The 14,944-nt window shown below is 53.1% G+C and overlaps 1 protein-coding gene across 2 annotated transcripts in view; it reads left to right on the top strand.

The window, feature by feature from the left end:
- MARK4 (microtubule affinity regulating kinase 4) overlaps positions 1 to 14,944 on the top strand; it is a 29,758-nt gene that overhangs the window by 10,459 nt on the left and 4,355 nt on the right. For both annotated transcript variants that reach the window (XM_021681332.1, XM_021681333.2), the window contains exons 8-14: positions 802 to 1,038; positions 4,086 to 4,205; positions 4,663 to 4,762; positions 6,125 to 6,234; positions 6,341 to 6,500; positions 10,490 to 10,707; positions 12,716 to 12,819. In XM_021681332.1, the coding sequence (XP_021537007.1) occupies positions 802 to 1,038; positions 4,086 to 4,205; positions 4,663 to 4,762; positions 6,125 to 6,234; positions 6,341 to 6,500; positions 10,490 to 10,707; positions 12,716 to 12,819 (1,049 nt within the window). The remainder of the gene's footprint in view (positions 1 to 801; positions 1,039 to 4,085; positions 4,206 to 4,662; positions 4,763 to 6,124; positions 6,235 to 6,340; positions 6,501 to 10,489; positions 10,708 to 12,715; positions 12,820 to 14,944) is intronic.

Genomic DNA, 14,944 nt, shown 5'->3' with positions numbered 1-14,944 from the left:
GAGCTTCAAACGCTAGGAAGGGAAGTGTCACCCCTGAGCAAGGTTGAGATGCCATTACGTTGAGGTGTGTCTTTATGGGTTCTCTGCCCCTCTTTTTGGGTTGGAGGTGGGGAAGGGAGGTAGGGAGACCATGAGGAAGCCGGATGTGCAGGTGGCCTGGCCGGGGAAGGACCGTGGCTGGGACCAGCCAGACGTGGGCAACACTTTGAAGGGCTATATGTATCCAAATCTACAAGAGGCAGGAAGCTGGAGGCTCCTTCCACACTCAAGCCATGGCGAGGCCCGGCCTCTTTTGGAGTCTTGCTGTGGGCACGAGGTGGTCTCCCTAAGGCTCCGTTTCCTTGCTCGCGAAATGGCATTTATAAGAATGCGTGCCACCAAAGGTAGACAGAACCTTGATTTTTTTTTTTAAATTTTTATGAGTCTTGAGCAGTCAGTGCTCATGTTGGTTTTTTTTTTCCTGCTGGGTAAACTGAGGCTCAGAAAGGGGCAGGAGATTGCCTGAGGACCCCCAGCTCTGCAGACCACATGGCATAATAATGGCTAATGTTATATAGTGCTTATCGGGTACAAAAGATTGTTCTAGGCCTTTTAGGATTCACTTAATGCTCAGACAACCCTGCGAGGCAGAAGCTATGATTATCCTCCTTCTTTGGATGAGGAACCCGAGGCCCAGACAGATAAACTCACTGCCCAAGGTCACACGGGGAGTAAGGGACCGGGTCACAGTCAGTACTGGGTTGGGGGGCACGGCTCCGGAGCTCGTGCTCCTGTCCACCACACACGTCTACCTTCTACCAGGCTGAGAACCTCTTGCTGGATGCTGAGGCCAACATCAAGATCGCTGACTTTGGCTTCAGCAACGAGTTTACGCTGGGCTCAAAGTTGGACACGTTCTGTGGGAGCCCCCCGTACGCCGCGCCGGAGCTGTTCCAGGGCAAGAAGTACGACGGGCCAGAGGTGGACATCTGGAGCCTCGGCGTCATCCTGTACACCCTCGTCAGTGGCTCCCTGCCCTTCGATGGGCACAACCTCAAGGTGCTGGGCGGGGCCAGCAGTGGAGGTCTTCATCTCCCGGGAGGGTCTCCCCGGCCCCCTACAGTTGGGCCCGCAGCCCCTCCCCCCACACCTGCTCCGTAGAGGGCCAGAGGGGTGGCGGGGCTGGCCGGGTCAGGTTCTGATTTAGGTTTTACAGATACGGTGTGAACAAAAGAGACAAAAATCCCTGCCCTCCAACGTGCTGGCCCTTGAGAGCCCGCTAAGTGGGAAAAGCCAATCAAAGGCCACCTGTTGTGTGATGCCATTTCTACGAAACGTCCAGAACGAGCAAATCCAGAGACAGGAAGCAAATGAGCGGTTGCCCCAGGCTGGGGGAGTTGGAGAACAGGCTTTCTCTGGGGGGATGGAAACGTTCTAGAACTGCCCGGTGATGGCCACATAACTCGGTGAGCGCACTCACAACCTTTGAATCGGGCACTCCAAACGGAAAAATCCCTGCCCTCACCTCACGGGAAAGAGCAGAGCAGGTGATGTGGGTGGGTTGGGGGGGCGGGGGGAGTCTCTGCGTGGAGCTCTGTGCTGGCGACTGGGGACTGGCCTGGTCTTTGAAAACAAAATAAATAAGCAAAACGTACATCATGTCAGAATCTGGCCAGTGCTGGGGGGTGGGGGTGGGGACGGAGAACTACCTTCCGGAAGGCGCTCCGGTAGCGAGCGTGGGGCCGCGTTGGCCCCGTCGGTCTGTCCGGGCGCATCGTTCCTGATGGAATGTTTGGGGGTTAGTTGCAGCACCACGTCCCTCTGTCCCTGAAGGGGACACACAGCAGGTACCTCCTGAGACGGGGTTATTTTCCTGTCTGCGGCCACGCTCGGGGAGAACCATGGTGGTGCAGTCCTGGCCACGCTCCGATGTCCTCAGCTGTCCTGAGACTGTCCCTGTAGCTCTTTCTCTCCTGCTCCAGTGTTTATTCAGGCTTCCGAGTTGCCCGCAGTTGACCGGTGTCTTAAAAGCCTCCTTTCATCTCGAGCAGTTCCTCTGTCTTTCGTGCCGTGGCTTTGTGGAGCTTTGTGGTACTCGGGCCAGTTGTGCTGCAGGGCCCCCCCTCAGTTTGGGGTGAGCGGCGTTTCCTCGTGATGGGGTTCCGGTGGTGCGAGCAGGGACGCTCGGTCCTCTCGAGGTGGCCCACGAGCTAGGAGCGCTCAGGAGGTCAGGGAGGTCGCTGCCGAGGACAGGCCACAAGAGCAGGGACCTGAGTGATGAGGAGGAGGGAGCCCCCCGAACGGCCAACCCGCTCTGTTCCGCATCTCTAGGGTAACCAGCCTTGTAGCCGCGATGGGAGGGCTCGCTGAGATCAGGCATGCAAAGCGCTCACGATCACAGGATAATCTGAACCCCAAGCATGAAGCCAAGGGACCTTTTCCGAGGGCAAGGCCAGCGTCTCACCTGCCCCAGGCCCTTGTTGCCTCCTGCTGTCCTGGTTCCCCCCCCTCAGGCCCCCCGAAACCTTTCTGGGCAAAGGAGACAGGCAGCTGGGGGCAGGTCCCCACTCTGTCATTTCCTTGCGAAGCGACCTGGGACATACCCCCGTTTCTGAACCTGTTTCCCCACCTGTAAGATGGGGAGGTGAAGAGTGTTCACTTAGGGCCCAACTGGGTGTCTGAAGCCCTCCCCCGGGGACCTGGCAGCTGGCCAGGGCGTTAGACTTGGGAGCCTCACCAGTGATGGTGTTGACAGCCCGGTGGCTACTTCTCACCATCTTTGAGGTGAGAAGTGTGGAGCGGGGTTACACAGTACGGAATCTGGAGCCAGACTGCCTGGGGTTCAGCCCCGGTCCTGCCATTTTCTGCCGCAGGCTCTTCCCGCAAGTGACTTACCCTCTCTAGGCCTCAGTCTCCTTGTCTGAAAAATGGGCATCATAGTCCTGCTTCACAGCTTTGTGGTGAGCACAGATGTGCCTTGCATAAAGCACTTAGAACACTGCCCGGCCTTGGGGTAAGTGCTCTGCTCTGAAAGTGATACTCAGTATTATTAAATATGCACGACCCTTCAGGGTTGCGCTGATCTGCAGACCCAGGAGGCTCCCAGGCACATGCCTCTTCCAGCCCTTTGAGGAGAATGCCGGGAAGGGGGCTCCCAGGCCAGTCCCCAGCACAGAGCTCCACGCAGAGACGCCCCCCCCCCCCCCCCCCCCCCGCCCCAACCCACCCACATCACCTGCATCCCTCCATTTCCTGAGGATGGAAAGGGGCTCTCCCTGGTGCGCCATGGCGTGGTGCGTCGGATTTATTTTCTCTGTCTTGGCAGGGCCCCTCATAAAAGGCCCTTTACCAAAAAAAGGTCTGCGTGTAAATCAATTCTCATTCTTTGGGACTACCAGGGGGGTCTCGTAGTTCTTTGGAAAGACAGGCATGCCTAGGGGAGGGGGAATCCGAGGGGTGGGAGGCGGGTGGGCAGGATCCTGCCGCCCGCGCCCCCCACCCCCCACTCTTCACCCTTCCTAAACCTCATATTGAAGTAGCACTTGCTGTGGGCCAGACATGTGCTGGACATTTTACTTAAACTCACTCACACCCTGGCCTGGCAAGTGGGCGCTGGGAGCCCTGGGTGCAGAGGAGACTGAGGCCCCGGATGCTGACTCGCGTCTGACCCGGCTTGTAGAATTCGCTTTCTCTGTGAGACTTCCTCGGAACGAAGTCGTATACAGGGCTCCCATTTTAGAGATGGGGAATTGTGCTGAGGAGAGAGGGGTGGGGACGCCTGGGTGGCTCAGTCGGTTAAGCGGCTGCCTTCAGCTCGGGTCGTGATCCCAGGGTTCTGCGATCGAGTCCCGCATCGGGCTCTCTGCTCGGCGGGGAGCCTGCTTCTCCCTCTCCCTCTCCCTGCTGTTCCCTCTGCTTGTGCTCTCTCTCTCAAATAAATAAAATCTTTAAAAAAAAAAATTTAAAAGGGGTGGGGTTTTGCCACCTGTTGCTTCTGTGAGGGTATTGGGAGAAAGGTGTGCGTGCGCGCGCGCATGCATGCGCGTGAGTGAGTGATGGGTGGGGAGGTGGGGTGGACCCCTCCCCCAGTAACCCCGTCCCCCCAGGAGCTGAGGGAGCGAGTCCTCAGAGGGAAGTACCGGGTCCCTTTCTACATGTCAACAGACTGTGAGAGCATCCTGCGGAGATTTTTGGTGCTGAACCCAGCTAAACGCTGTACTCTCGAGGTAAGCCCTAGCCCCGCACCCCTCCCATTTCAACCTGCGTGCCCTCATTTCTCCTCTCCGGTGTCCATCTGCTTAAGATCGCGGCTGGGAGGGGGAGGGGAGCCAGGCAGCCCGGGAAAAGACTCCCGGGCCCGTCTCAACGCCACCCCCCAAACAGCTTCGCCCACTCCCCGCCATGCCAGTAATTAGCTAATGAGCTCCTAGGCTTATTATAGGGTGCTGGGGACCCAGATGATGCGGAGGAGGGAGGTGACATCGGGAGGGGTGCTGGGGGTGCGGGTGAGGAGGTGCTAGCTGTCAGGAAGCCCTCGATTCTGGGGTGTTAGGTCTTGGAGGTGGGGGGCAGGGCAGGTGGCCCTACCTGGGGGCCTGCCTGGGCGATGGGGAGCTGTATTTTCCCCCAGTTTCTTCTGACATCTGTCTTCCCCCTTCCCTGTCCTGCCCCCGATTCCTGCAGCAAATCATGAAAGACAAATGGATCAACATCGGCTATGAGGGTGAGGAGTTGAAGCCATACACAGAGCCCGAGGAGGACTTCGGGGACACCAAGCGAATCGGTGAGGGTCAGGGAGAGCAGGTGCCCCAGCTCCTCAGAGCTACGGGCCACAGAGCCAGGGGTGGGAGCTTCCCAGCACCTGCCCCTCGGGTCAGCGCATGAGAGAAGTTTGCAAGGCAATTAGGGAGAGTGGAGAAGTCTAGGCTCCCATTTCTGTGCTGCTACTTTCTAGCTGTGTGACCCTGGGCAAGTGGCTTCTCCTCTCGGTGCTTCTATTTCCTCATCTGTAAAACAGGACAATCGTAGAAACTATCATAGGGTTGCTGTGAATATATTAAATGAGTTAATCTACGTCAAGTACTTAGTTGTGACTGTTAAGACACAAAAAGAAATTACAGATCACGTCTAGAAGTATTTGGGCACAAGTCATCGGTAACCTGCATGTTTGGGGAAAACCCCCATGTGGGCATGTGCCTCACCCACCAACCCTTTGATCCCAGATCCTCCAGCCTGGAGCCCTTGAACTCTTGATCCCTAAGGCATTAGCCCTGAAAGAGTCCCTTAGGAACTATCCAGTAACCCTCAAGGCCACCATCAGAGTTGGCTGCATTAATCAGGATTTTTGTGGTTGTACAGAAGACAAAACCCAAGCCCTTCTAGCTTAAGCCAGTAAGAATAATAATAGGCTGAACCATTTGAAACTGCCATTTTTATAGGTCAAAAATTGTTAACATCAGCAATTCTATGTGGTTATAACCTAATCGTGGTAACTGATTCATTCACATAACTAAAAAGGCCAGGGTATGCCGGCCTTCAGGCATGGCTGGATTCAGGTGCTCAGAGACAGTCGTTGGGAATCTTAGTGGTGGCTTCTTTCCCAGGAAGCTCTGGCCACAGGAACAAGCTGGCAACAACATATCCTAGCACCTGGACACCCCCTCAAGAACAGGAGCCACTTTCCTGAATGTGCCAATAGAAGCTCTAGGCTGGTGCCCATTGGCTACCCCTGAACCAATCAGTCTGGCTTTGGGGATGGAATGCTCTGATTGGCCAGAGCCAGGTCATGTGCCCACCCTGAACCAATCAACGTGATTTTGGGTCTGGAGCGTTCTGAATGGCCAGACCTGGGTCATCTGCCTGCCCTGAGCCAATCAGTGTGGCCTTGGGGGGGGGGGGGGGGGGGGGAGACTCTGTTTGGTCAGATCTGGGTTATGTACCTGCCCTTGGGGCTTGGCGCAGGCGGGAGTCTGCCCGGTGATGTGAGCAGGAAAGAAATGTTCTTCCAAGGAAATCAGGGTGCTGCTGGCAGAAGGGGGTACGGATCCTGAACAGGCCAAAGAGCAGGCGTTGCTATGTGATGCAGAAACGAGTGGAAGGGAAGGGTCTGGGGAGATTGAACCTCCTCTCCATCCCCCTCTCCCAGAGGTGATGGTGGGTATGGGCTACACGCGGGAAGAAATCAAAGAGGCCTTGACCAGCCAGAAGTACAACGAAGTGACCGCCACCTACCTCCTGCTGGGCAGGAAGACTGAGGTCAGAAGGCGCCAGGGGCATTTGGGATGCGCGATGCCCGGGGTGGAGGGACTTCTGGGGCAGAGGGGACAGAGGCTGAGGCTCCTCGTCTGTCATCCTCCTGCAGGAGGGTGGGGACCGGGGCACCCCGGGGCTGGCCCTGGCACGGGTGCGGGCGCCCAGCGACACCACCAATGGAATGAGCTCCAGCAAAGGCACCAGCCACAGCAAAGGACAACGGAGCGCCTCCTCCACCTACCACCGGCAGCGCAGGCATAGCGACTTCTGTGAGTATGGCCCCGCTCCCCCACATGCCATCCCGGGCCCCAAGGCCTCAGACCTCTGTTACATCAGGGTTGTCTGGACCCCAGGCAACAGAAACCCCGCTCGAGCCAGCTGCAGAGAAGGGGGGAATTTCATATAAAGATGCAGGGACATTATAGGGAACTTGGAGGCGGGAACACACAGCCAGGGTCAGGAAGGGATTGGAAACTGAAAAAGCAGCCAGAGCAGATACTGTTTTGTTTCTTGCACCCTCTCTGTTCTTGGCTTTTCCTTTCTCTCTTATGTATCTCCCCTTATCTTTTTCCCAGTCTCTCCCCTTCCGTCTCCCAACTCCAATTTAGAGACCAGCCCAAGTGATAGCTGGAATCCCTTTGAGCTCTATCCCCCGAGAGCTCAGGGATAGAGCTCTCACAGTCAGGGTCCACTTGGGATCAGGACATAGGAGGACACATTGCACAAAGTGGCTGCTGAGAGCCTGCCCTCTGGCTCTCCTCCACACTGAAAATTCGAAAGGCCCTTCCTAGTGGAAAGGGGCTGGGCAGACACCCACCTGAACCCCACATTCTGTAACCGAAAGATATCACCCACAGAAGATAGAGTTTACCACCACCACCACAGATTAGGCGTGGAAACTTCCAAGAGGTCTCTTACCCACACCCTCTTCAAATGTGAATCCTCCCAACTATTCTTTTTTTTTATTTTTTAAAAGATTTTATTTATTTTTGTGAGAGAGAGTGCACATGTGCATTAGCGGGGGAGGAGGGTCAGAGAGAGAAGCAGGCTCCCTGCTGAGCAGGGAGCCCGATGCGGGGCTCGATCCCAGGACCCCAGGATCATGCCCTGAGCTGAAAGCAGACACTTAACTGGCTGAGCCACCCAGACGCCCCCTACCAACTATTCTTTAAACAGCTCTATTGAGAAATAATTCACATACCACACAATCCACCCATTCAAAGCGGACAATTCAGTGGTGTTAGTATCCACAGATACTAACAGCAGCCATCACCACAATCCACTCTAGCACATTTTCATCGCCCCAGGAAGAAACTCCACAAGCCCTAGCTAGCCATCAACCTCCAAACCCCCATCCACCACCCTGTAGCCCCTGACAACCACCAGTCCATTCCCTACCTCTACAGATTCCCCTATCCTGGACATTTCGTGTAAGAGGAATTATACAATGCATGGCCTTTTGTGTCTGGTTTCTTTCACTTAGGGTAATGTTTTCATCCACGTATTAGCATGGACGAGCACTTCGTCCCTTTTAATGGCCCAGTAATATTCCATGTCGTGGATCTACCACATTTTATTTTTCCATTTGTCAGCTGATGGACATTGCATTGTTTTCGCCATTTGGCGCTTGTGCATAACGATGCTGTGAACGTTCACGTGCCGGGTTCCGTATGGACGTATGTGGCCATTTCTCTTGGGCATGTGGTAGGAGTGGACTTGCCGGCTCACGTGGTAATGCCATGTTTAGCCATGTGAGGAACGGCCAGCGTGGTGTCCAACTCCCCACTTTTTTGCAGCCCTCCTTCGAAATGCTTTACTCTGGGACAGGCACTGCCATGGGGAGGGGGTTGTCAGGGAAACCCAAGCGTCGCTCTTAAGCAGGAAGTTGTGGGATTCTGGATGGTCAAGTCATTTCCCTTCCCTGGATTTCCTTTTTCCACCTATAAAATAGCCAGATTGGCACAGAAAGTCGCTAAGAAGCTTGTGACCCTGGTTACAACATATCACCTTAAAGAACACTCACATGGAAACTTTCTGGGCTTCTGGGGTTCTCGGAGGATTGTCGACGGGTGCCCCGTGTCCGTCATTGCAGAGCTTGTTACGGTTCTGGGACTTTGGAGCATGAAGGTTCCTGAGGATATAACACATAGAAGTTTCGACTGTCCGAAGTTCGTGAACATACTTAAACCTGCTGGTTCTAAGACGATAATTTCCTAAGATGTTCCAAGGGACCAGATTTGTTTGTTTTGTTTTTGAGATGAATACAGTCATCCTTCAAAATTTGATAGTACAAGGAGGGTAGACAGTAAAAAAGTTTTCATTGGACACCCATCTCCAGCCCCCAGTTGTCCTTGGAGGCAGCCACTGTGACCAGTTTGGGAGAGATTTTATTCATAAATACATGGAGTTAATCCCTGAACAAGGCGGGGGTTAGGGCACCAACCCCCTGTGCAGTCGAAAATCCACATATAACTTTTGACTCCCCCCAAACGTAACTGCTAATGCCTGCTGTTGACTGAAAGCCTCACTGATAACGTAGTCCGTCAACACATTCTATGTTGTATGTGTTATATACTGTATTCTTACCATAAAGCAAGCTAGAGAACAGAAAATGTCCTTCAGAGAATCTTAGGGAAAAGACCTCTGCAGTACTGTACGGTATTTATTGGAAAACATCCACATAGAAGTGGACCCGCGGAGTTCAAAGCCGTGTTGTCAAGGGTTGACTGTATATAAAGATAGAAACAAAAAGGAGATAGAGAAAAAGAAAAGAAACATAGGGGCACCTGGGTGGCTCAGTCGCTTGAGCGTCAGATTCTTGATTTTGGTTCAGGTCAGCTCAGGTCGTGAGATCGAGCCCTGCGTCGGTCTCCATGCTCAGTGGGGAGTCTGCTTGAGATTCTCTCTCCCTCTGCCCCTCTGCCACTAAAAAAAGTTAAAAAAAAAAAAAAAAGAGAGAGATAAAGATGTATAAATACAATACTAACGTATTCACATACCATAAAGGTAACGTTCTCACCTTTTAAGACATGATAGCCTTTTAAGATATTCATGTATAAGCAAGTAAATAGAGATAAATAGAAATCTATATGTTTCCCCTTTCACAAATGACAGCACACCTTAGACGTCAGCCCCTGCCTTTTCTGCTCTACAGTCTGTCTTGAAGATCACTGTGTCTTGGTACATAAGCAGCTTCCTCCTTGTACAGAAATAGCTTGACTTCATTTAGCCATTCCCCTCCTAAGGGGCACTTGGGCTGCTCCCAGTCTTTTGGCCTTAAAAAAAAAATAGCGATGGGGCGCCTGGGTGGCTCAGATGGTTAAGCGTCTGCCTTCAGCTCAGGTCATGATCCCAGGGTCCTGGGATCGAGTCCCACATCGGGCTTCCCACTCCTTGGGAGCCTGCTTCTCCCTCTGTTTCTCTCTGTCTCTCATGAATAAATAAATAAAATCTTAAAAAAAAAAAAATAGCGATGAGGGGTGCCTGGTGGCTCAATCAGTTAAGTGTCTGCCTTCGGCTCAGCTCATGATCTCAGGGTCCTGGGATCGAGCCCCACTTCGGGCTCCCTGCTCAGTGTGGAGTCTGTCTCTCTCCCTCTGTCCCTCCCCCTGCTCATTCTCTCTCTCAAATAAATAAAATATTTTTTAAAAATAGTGATGTGGGGGCGCCTGGGTGGCTCAGTTGGTTAAGTGTCTGCTTTTGGCTCAGGTCATGGTCTCAGGGTCCTGGGATTGAGCCCCACGTTGGGCTCCCTGCTCAGTGCGGAGTCTGTCCCTCTCCCTCTGTCCCTCCCCCTGCTCATTCTCTCTCTCTCTCTCTCTCAAATAAATAAAATATTTTTTAAAAATAGTGATGCGGGGCACCTGGGTGGCTCAGTTGGTTAAGTGTCTGCCTTCGGCTCAGGTCATGGTCTCAGGGTCCTGGGATCGAGCCCCATGTCGGACTCCCTGCTCAGCAAGGAGTCTGCTTGTCCCTCTCTCTGGCCCTCCCCCCCCAACACATGCTTTCTCTCTCTCATAAATAAAATCTTAGAAACAAAACAGCGATGCAGTGAATAACCTACACGTGCATCATGTCATTTCCATGGAGTTGGGGGGGGTGGTCAGTGTGTGCATCTGTCATTGGGACAGATCGTGTCAGCTTGGCCCACGCAGAGCTTGTAGCCTATGTGAGGAATTCTGAGGTTCTAAGGATCACCCCGAGTAGGTTCTGGCCTTTCCAGGTGTTGCGAGCCCTGACTGTCCCCTCCCTCCACCAGGTGGCCCATCCCCCGCACCCCTGCACCCCAAGCGCAGCCCAACCAGCACCGGGGAGGCGGAGCTGAAGGAGGAGCGCCTGCCAGGCCGGAAGGCGGGCTGCAGTGCTGCTGGAAGCGGGAGCCGGGGACTGCCCCCCTCCAGCCCCATGGTCAGCAGCGCCCACAACCCCAACAAGGCAGAGATCCCAGAGCGGCGGAAGGACAGCACGAGCACCCCTGTGAGTGGCCAGGGTTGGGGGATGTGACCGCCTGGTTCACACTTTTCAGACCCTGCTGTTCCCTATCCTGTTCCCCAGACCACCACACAGGACTCCTTGTTCTGTCTCTTCATTCGTTCATCCCGTAGACATTTGAGTGCTCTCTCCGTACCCGAGCTTGTGCTGGAGGCTCGCATATAAATTAGCCTTCAGTGTCAGAAAGAAGCACTCCCCTTGCTTTGGGTAGGAGGGATTTCATACAGGGAATGAGGCACTTACAAAGTTGTAGGAAGGGCTGGTGGGGCAGGCAGTGGATTAGACCTGTAGGAGTGACACATCACCACCGCAGAACTGACCCACTGAGGGGGCTGCCACCTCTGGGGCGGACCCTAGCACTGTTGAATTCCAGAACACATGGTCTTGACTGTAATTCAAGACTCAGAAACACTGTTCTCTCCCAGAAGGACCCCTCGATGCCAGGAACTCTAATAACGGGCACTGAGGCTCTGCTGAGGCAAAGACCCTCATCTCATGACCTTGCCCGTGTAAGCAGGAGTCACAGGGGACAGAAAGGCCACTGCCACCCCAGTGCCACCTTCCAGATCTTCCCGAGTGCAAAGATTGGCAGAACGCATTCATACGCAGATCCTGAGCTGCAGAGGAGTCTGGGAAATGTAGTACTTGGCTTTCCTGCTTCTGCAGCTCCTCAAAAGAGGAGGTGTTAAGACCAGAGCTTGAATTGCATTGGTGAGCTGTGTGGCCTTGAGCAAGTGATTTCACCTCTCTGAGCCTCAGTATTCCACCCTGTGAAATGGGCTCATCAGAGGACTTGGATTGTTGTGAGGCTCTCGTAAGATCTTGGACATAAACTAACCGCCCACGGCATCCAGCTCAGTAAGCACTCAATACATGAAGGCTCTGGTTGTTGTTTTTACCTTAAAAAGGTAAAAAAAAAAAAAAAAAAAGAACAGCAAATTAGCCCCCCGCCAAAAGTAGAAGGAAGGAAATAAAAGTCAATAAAGGAATAAGCAGAGGTACACTAGAGAAAACCAACAAAGCCACAATCAGGTTCTTGAAAAGATTAATACTATCATTGAACCCCACGAATTACTAATATCAGAGATCAAAAGGAAAACTCTGCCCCAACATAAAAAGACAGTAAGACGGTATTAGGAGCCACCTTATGCCAATAAATGTGACATCTTAGATGAAATGGACAGATGTCTTTCGAAACACAAGTCACTAAACTTGCTTGAGAAGAAACAGAGAATCTGAAGTCTTATGTTCTTATCCAAGACTTTGAATCCGTAACTTAAAACTGCCCCAGAAAGAAAATTCCAGGCTCTAAGTGGTGGAATTCTGCCAACCACTGAAAGAAGGAATAATACCAACCTTAGAGAAACTTCCAGAGGACAGAAAATGAGGGATCGCTTCTCAGCACATTTGGGGAGGCAGCATAATCCCGACGTGTACTCCCTGATCCGAGGGGGGTCGTAGTCCAGGGCAGGTGGGGATGGATAAGGGGACAGATATTGACGATACAAAGTGATCGAGGTGGCAGTGGGGGCCCCAGGAAGGCACCTGACTCAGCCAGCTGTATTATGAACTGACACCTGAAAGATACATAGGTGTGAGTCAAGGGGAAAAGTGGGAGGAATATCCAAGCAGGTGGGCCGGCCGTGCAAAGGCCAGGAGACTGCAAGTGTGCCATGGATAAGTATGCTACGGAAAGCTTCACACGGCTGGCCTGTTACCCAGGTGGGGCAGAGCTGGGAGAGGAGTGGGCAAGGCTGCCCCCTGGGCACCGCCCCTGACCCACTCTCCCTCAGCACCCCTGTCTCAGCCCCGTGACCCTTAGCCTGAGTTGCCGGGCTGGCTCGTTAACCTTTCCTTTCTCCCGGAGTAAACCATCACCTGCTCAGTCTTGGCCCCGGCATCGATCATAATGAGGGAGGCCAGGGAGGATAAGTGGGGAGTAGAGGGGTGTCCTTCCGCCCCCCTCACTCCCTCCTGGCCATGTCTCCCACAGAACAACCTCCCTCCCAGCATGATGACCCGCAGAAACACCTACGTTTGCACAGAACGCCCTGGGGCTGAGCGCCCCTCGCTGTTGCCAAATGGCAAAGAGAACAGGTATGGAGAGGGAGCAGCAGCGGGGAAGGGGAGCAGGGGAGCAGGGTGTAGGGGAGCGGGGCCCTCCTTGATCGAAGATGATAACCATTGTGGGGAAGGGGTGCCGTGGGGACTGGGGAGTGTGTGTGTGTCTGCCTTTCCCTTGGCAGAATCTACCCATGTCCTCTCGCCTCGCCGCCCGACCCCCCGAAAATCTTCCCCTCTTAATTAGTTAGTCATCGGCCCCAGGAAAGCAATCTGCCCTGTTCTCCGCCTACGAGCCTTGGGAAACTGAATTGATTTTTTTTTTTTTTGAATGATCAATTTTTAGAACTTGAGAGAAGCCCCAGAATGTCACAGCTTCAACATCCTCTTGTTGGCTGGTTTTCAGACTAGTTTTCCTGAGTCTGTTCGGTCTCTTTCAGCTGGCAAGTGAGGGAAACCAATGCGGACTGGCTGGAGCATAAAAAGGGAATGAATCAGGGGCGTCTGGCTGGCTCATTCGGTAGAGCACGAGACCCTTGATCTCAGGGTCGGGAGTTCAAGCCCCGCATTGGGCGTGGAGCCTACTTAAAAAAACTGGCGTGGGGGGGCGGAGGTTGAATTAGTTCACATCATGATTCAAGTCCGGGAGTGAGGAGTGGGGCGGGCCTCGGGATAATGATACTCCCGCCCACCAGGACTCCAGGGCACAACACCCAGGTGCACTCTGGACAACACTTGACAAACGCGTTTTACTGTTCGGTGGGGACAGGATATGGAGTGGTTGAGAGTAGTGATTCTGTGGCTACTACATTCTGTGTTCAAATCTTGCCTCTGCACTCTGCTAGCAGGATGACCTCGGGCAAGTCTCTGAGCCTCGGTTTCCTCCTCTGTAAGATGGGGCTGATGTTCTCTGCCTCTAGGCCCTGTTAGAGGGATCCAGTGGAGATCAGGTGCGTCCTGTGCCGGGCACAGGGTCTGTGACATAGAGGGCATTCGATGAGTGAGTACTTATTTCGTGGTCATTAAATAAAAATAATAGTATTCATCAAGCAGGAACTGTATGCCAGGACTTTGTGTGTATTCGCTGGTTGAATGGCCCTAACAACTCTGTGAGGTAGATCCCGGTTATCTCCATTTTACAGCTGAGGAAATGAGGCTCAGAGAGGTTAAGTAACTCGTCCAAAGCCACACAGCTGGCAAGTCAGGGAGCAAAGATTCCAGACTGACTGCGGCGTGTGTGTTTGTAAACACTATAGTGCATAGCCTTCCAGCTTTGGTCGAGAGACAGTGTAGCAGTTGGATTGTAGACTCAGCTGGTGTAACGAAGAGACCCCAAGGGAGGGTGGCTTAAATGAGAAGGAGGTTTAGGCCTCTCTGATAGAGCCATCCAGAGGTAGGCAGGCAAGGTCCTCCAAGGACCCAGATTGTTCCTGCCCATCTCAAACCGAGGCTCCAGCTCTGGGACTGAGGCCACTGTGCCAGCTGCCACCATTTCTCAACCAGCAAGAAGGATGGGAAGAGTGGAGCGCAAGCTGCATGCTTTTTAGAGGCCTGACCCAGAAATGGGACAAAGCACTTCAGTTTGTATCCCATTGGCCAGAGACTAGTCACATGACCATCCCTAACTGCAAGGGAGCTGGGAAATGTAGTCTCTGGCTGGGTGGCCATGTGCAACGCTCACACCCTTAGGAAGTTTGGTTACTAAAAGTAAAACAAGGAGGACAGATTCCAAGGGAGAGGTAGTGGCATTTGCCACAGTCAGGATTCCCTCTTTGAGATCCAGGCTGGTCCTGGGGTCCTTGGAAGGATAGAAACTGTAGGTCTGGCCCCTCCTGTCAGGACTGGGAGGGTCTGGAGGAGGGTCCTGGGACGCTGGAGCCACCACTGTCCACACCACATCTTGAGACAATTGGGAAGAGGGTCCTTTCTGACCTGTCAAAAAATTACCATAATGAGTTTAAGTACCTTTGATGTTCACATCTATTCTTATCCCGAGTTTGAAAAATGAAAGTTCAGATAGCAGAGTATTTGCAAAATTGACTTGGTTCCTGAGGTTTGGATGGCAAATGACAAGGGACTCATCAAAAAATATATCTGAACCTATTCCACTGCTGAGTTTGGAGAGAGGAGATTTAGGATACGTTTGGAGTGGGTAGGGTTT

The sequence above is a fragment of the Neomonachus schauinslandi genome, chromosome 16 (genome assembly GCF_002201575.2).
Source record: "Neomonachus schauinslandi chromosome 16, ASM220157v2, whole genome shotgun sequence".
Classification (NCBI taxonomy): domain Eukaryota; kingdom Metazoa; phylum Chordata; class Mammalia; order Carnivora; family Phocidae; genus Neomonachus; species Neomonachus schauinslandi.
The sequence above is the reverse complement of the archived record's forward strand: the minus strand, read 5'-3'. Positions and strand labels throughout refer to the sequence as shown.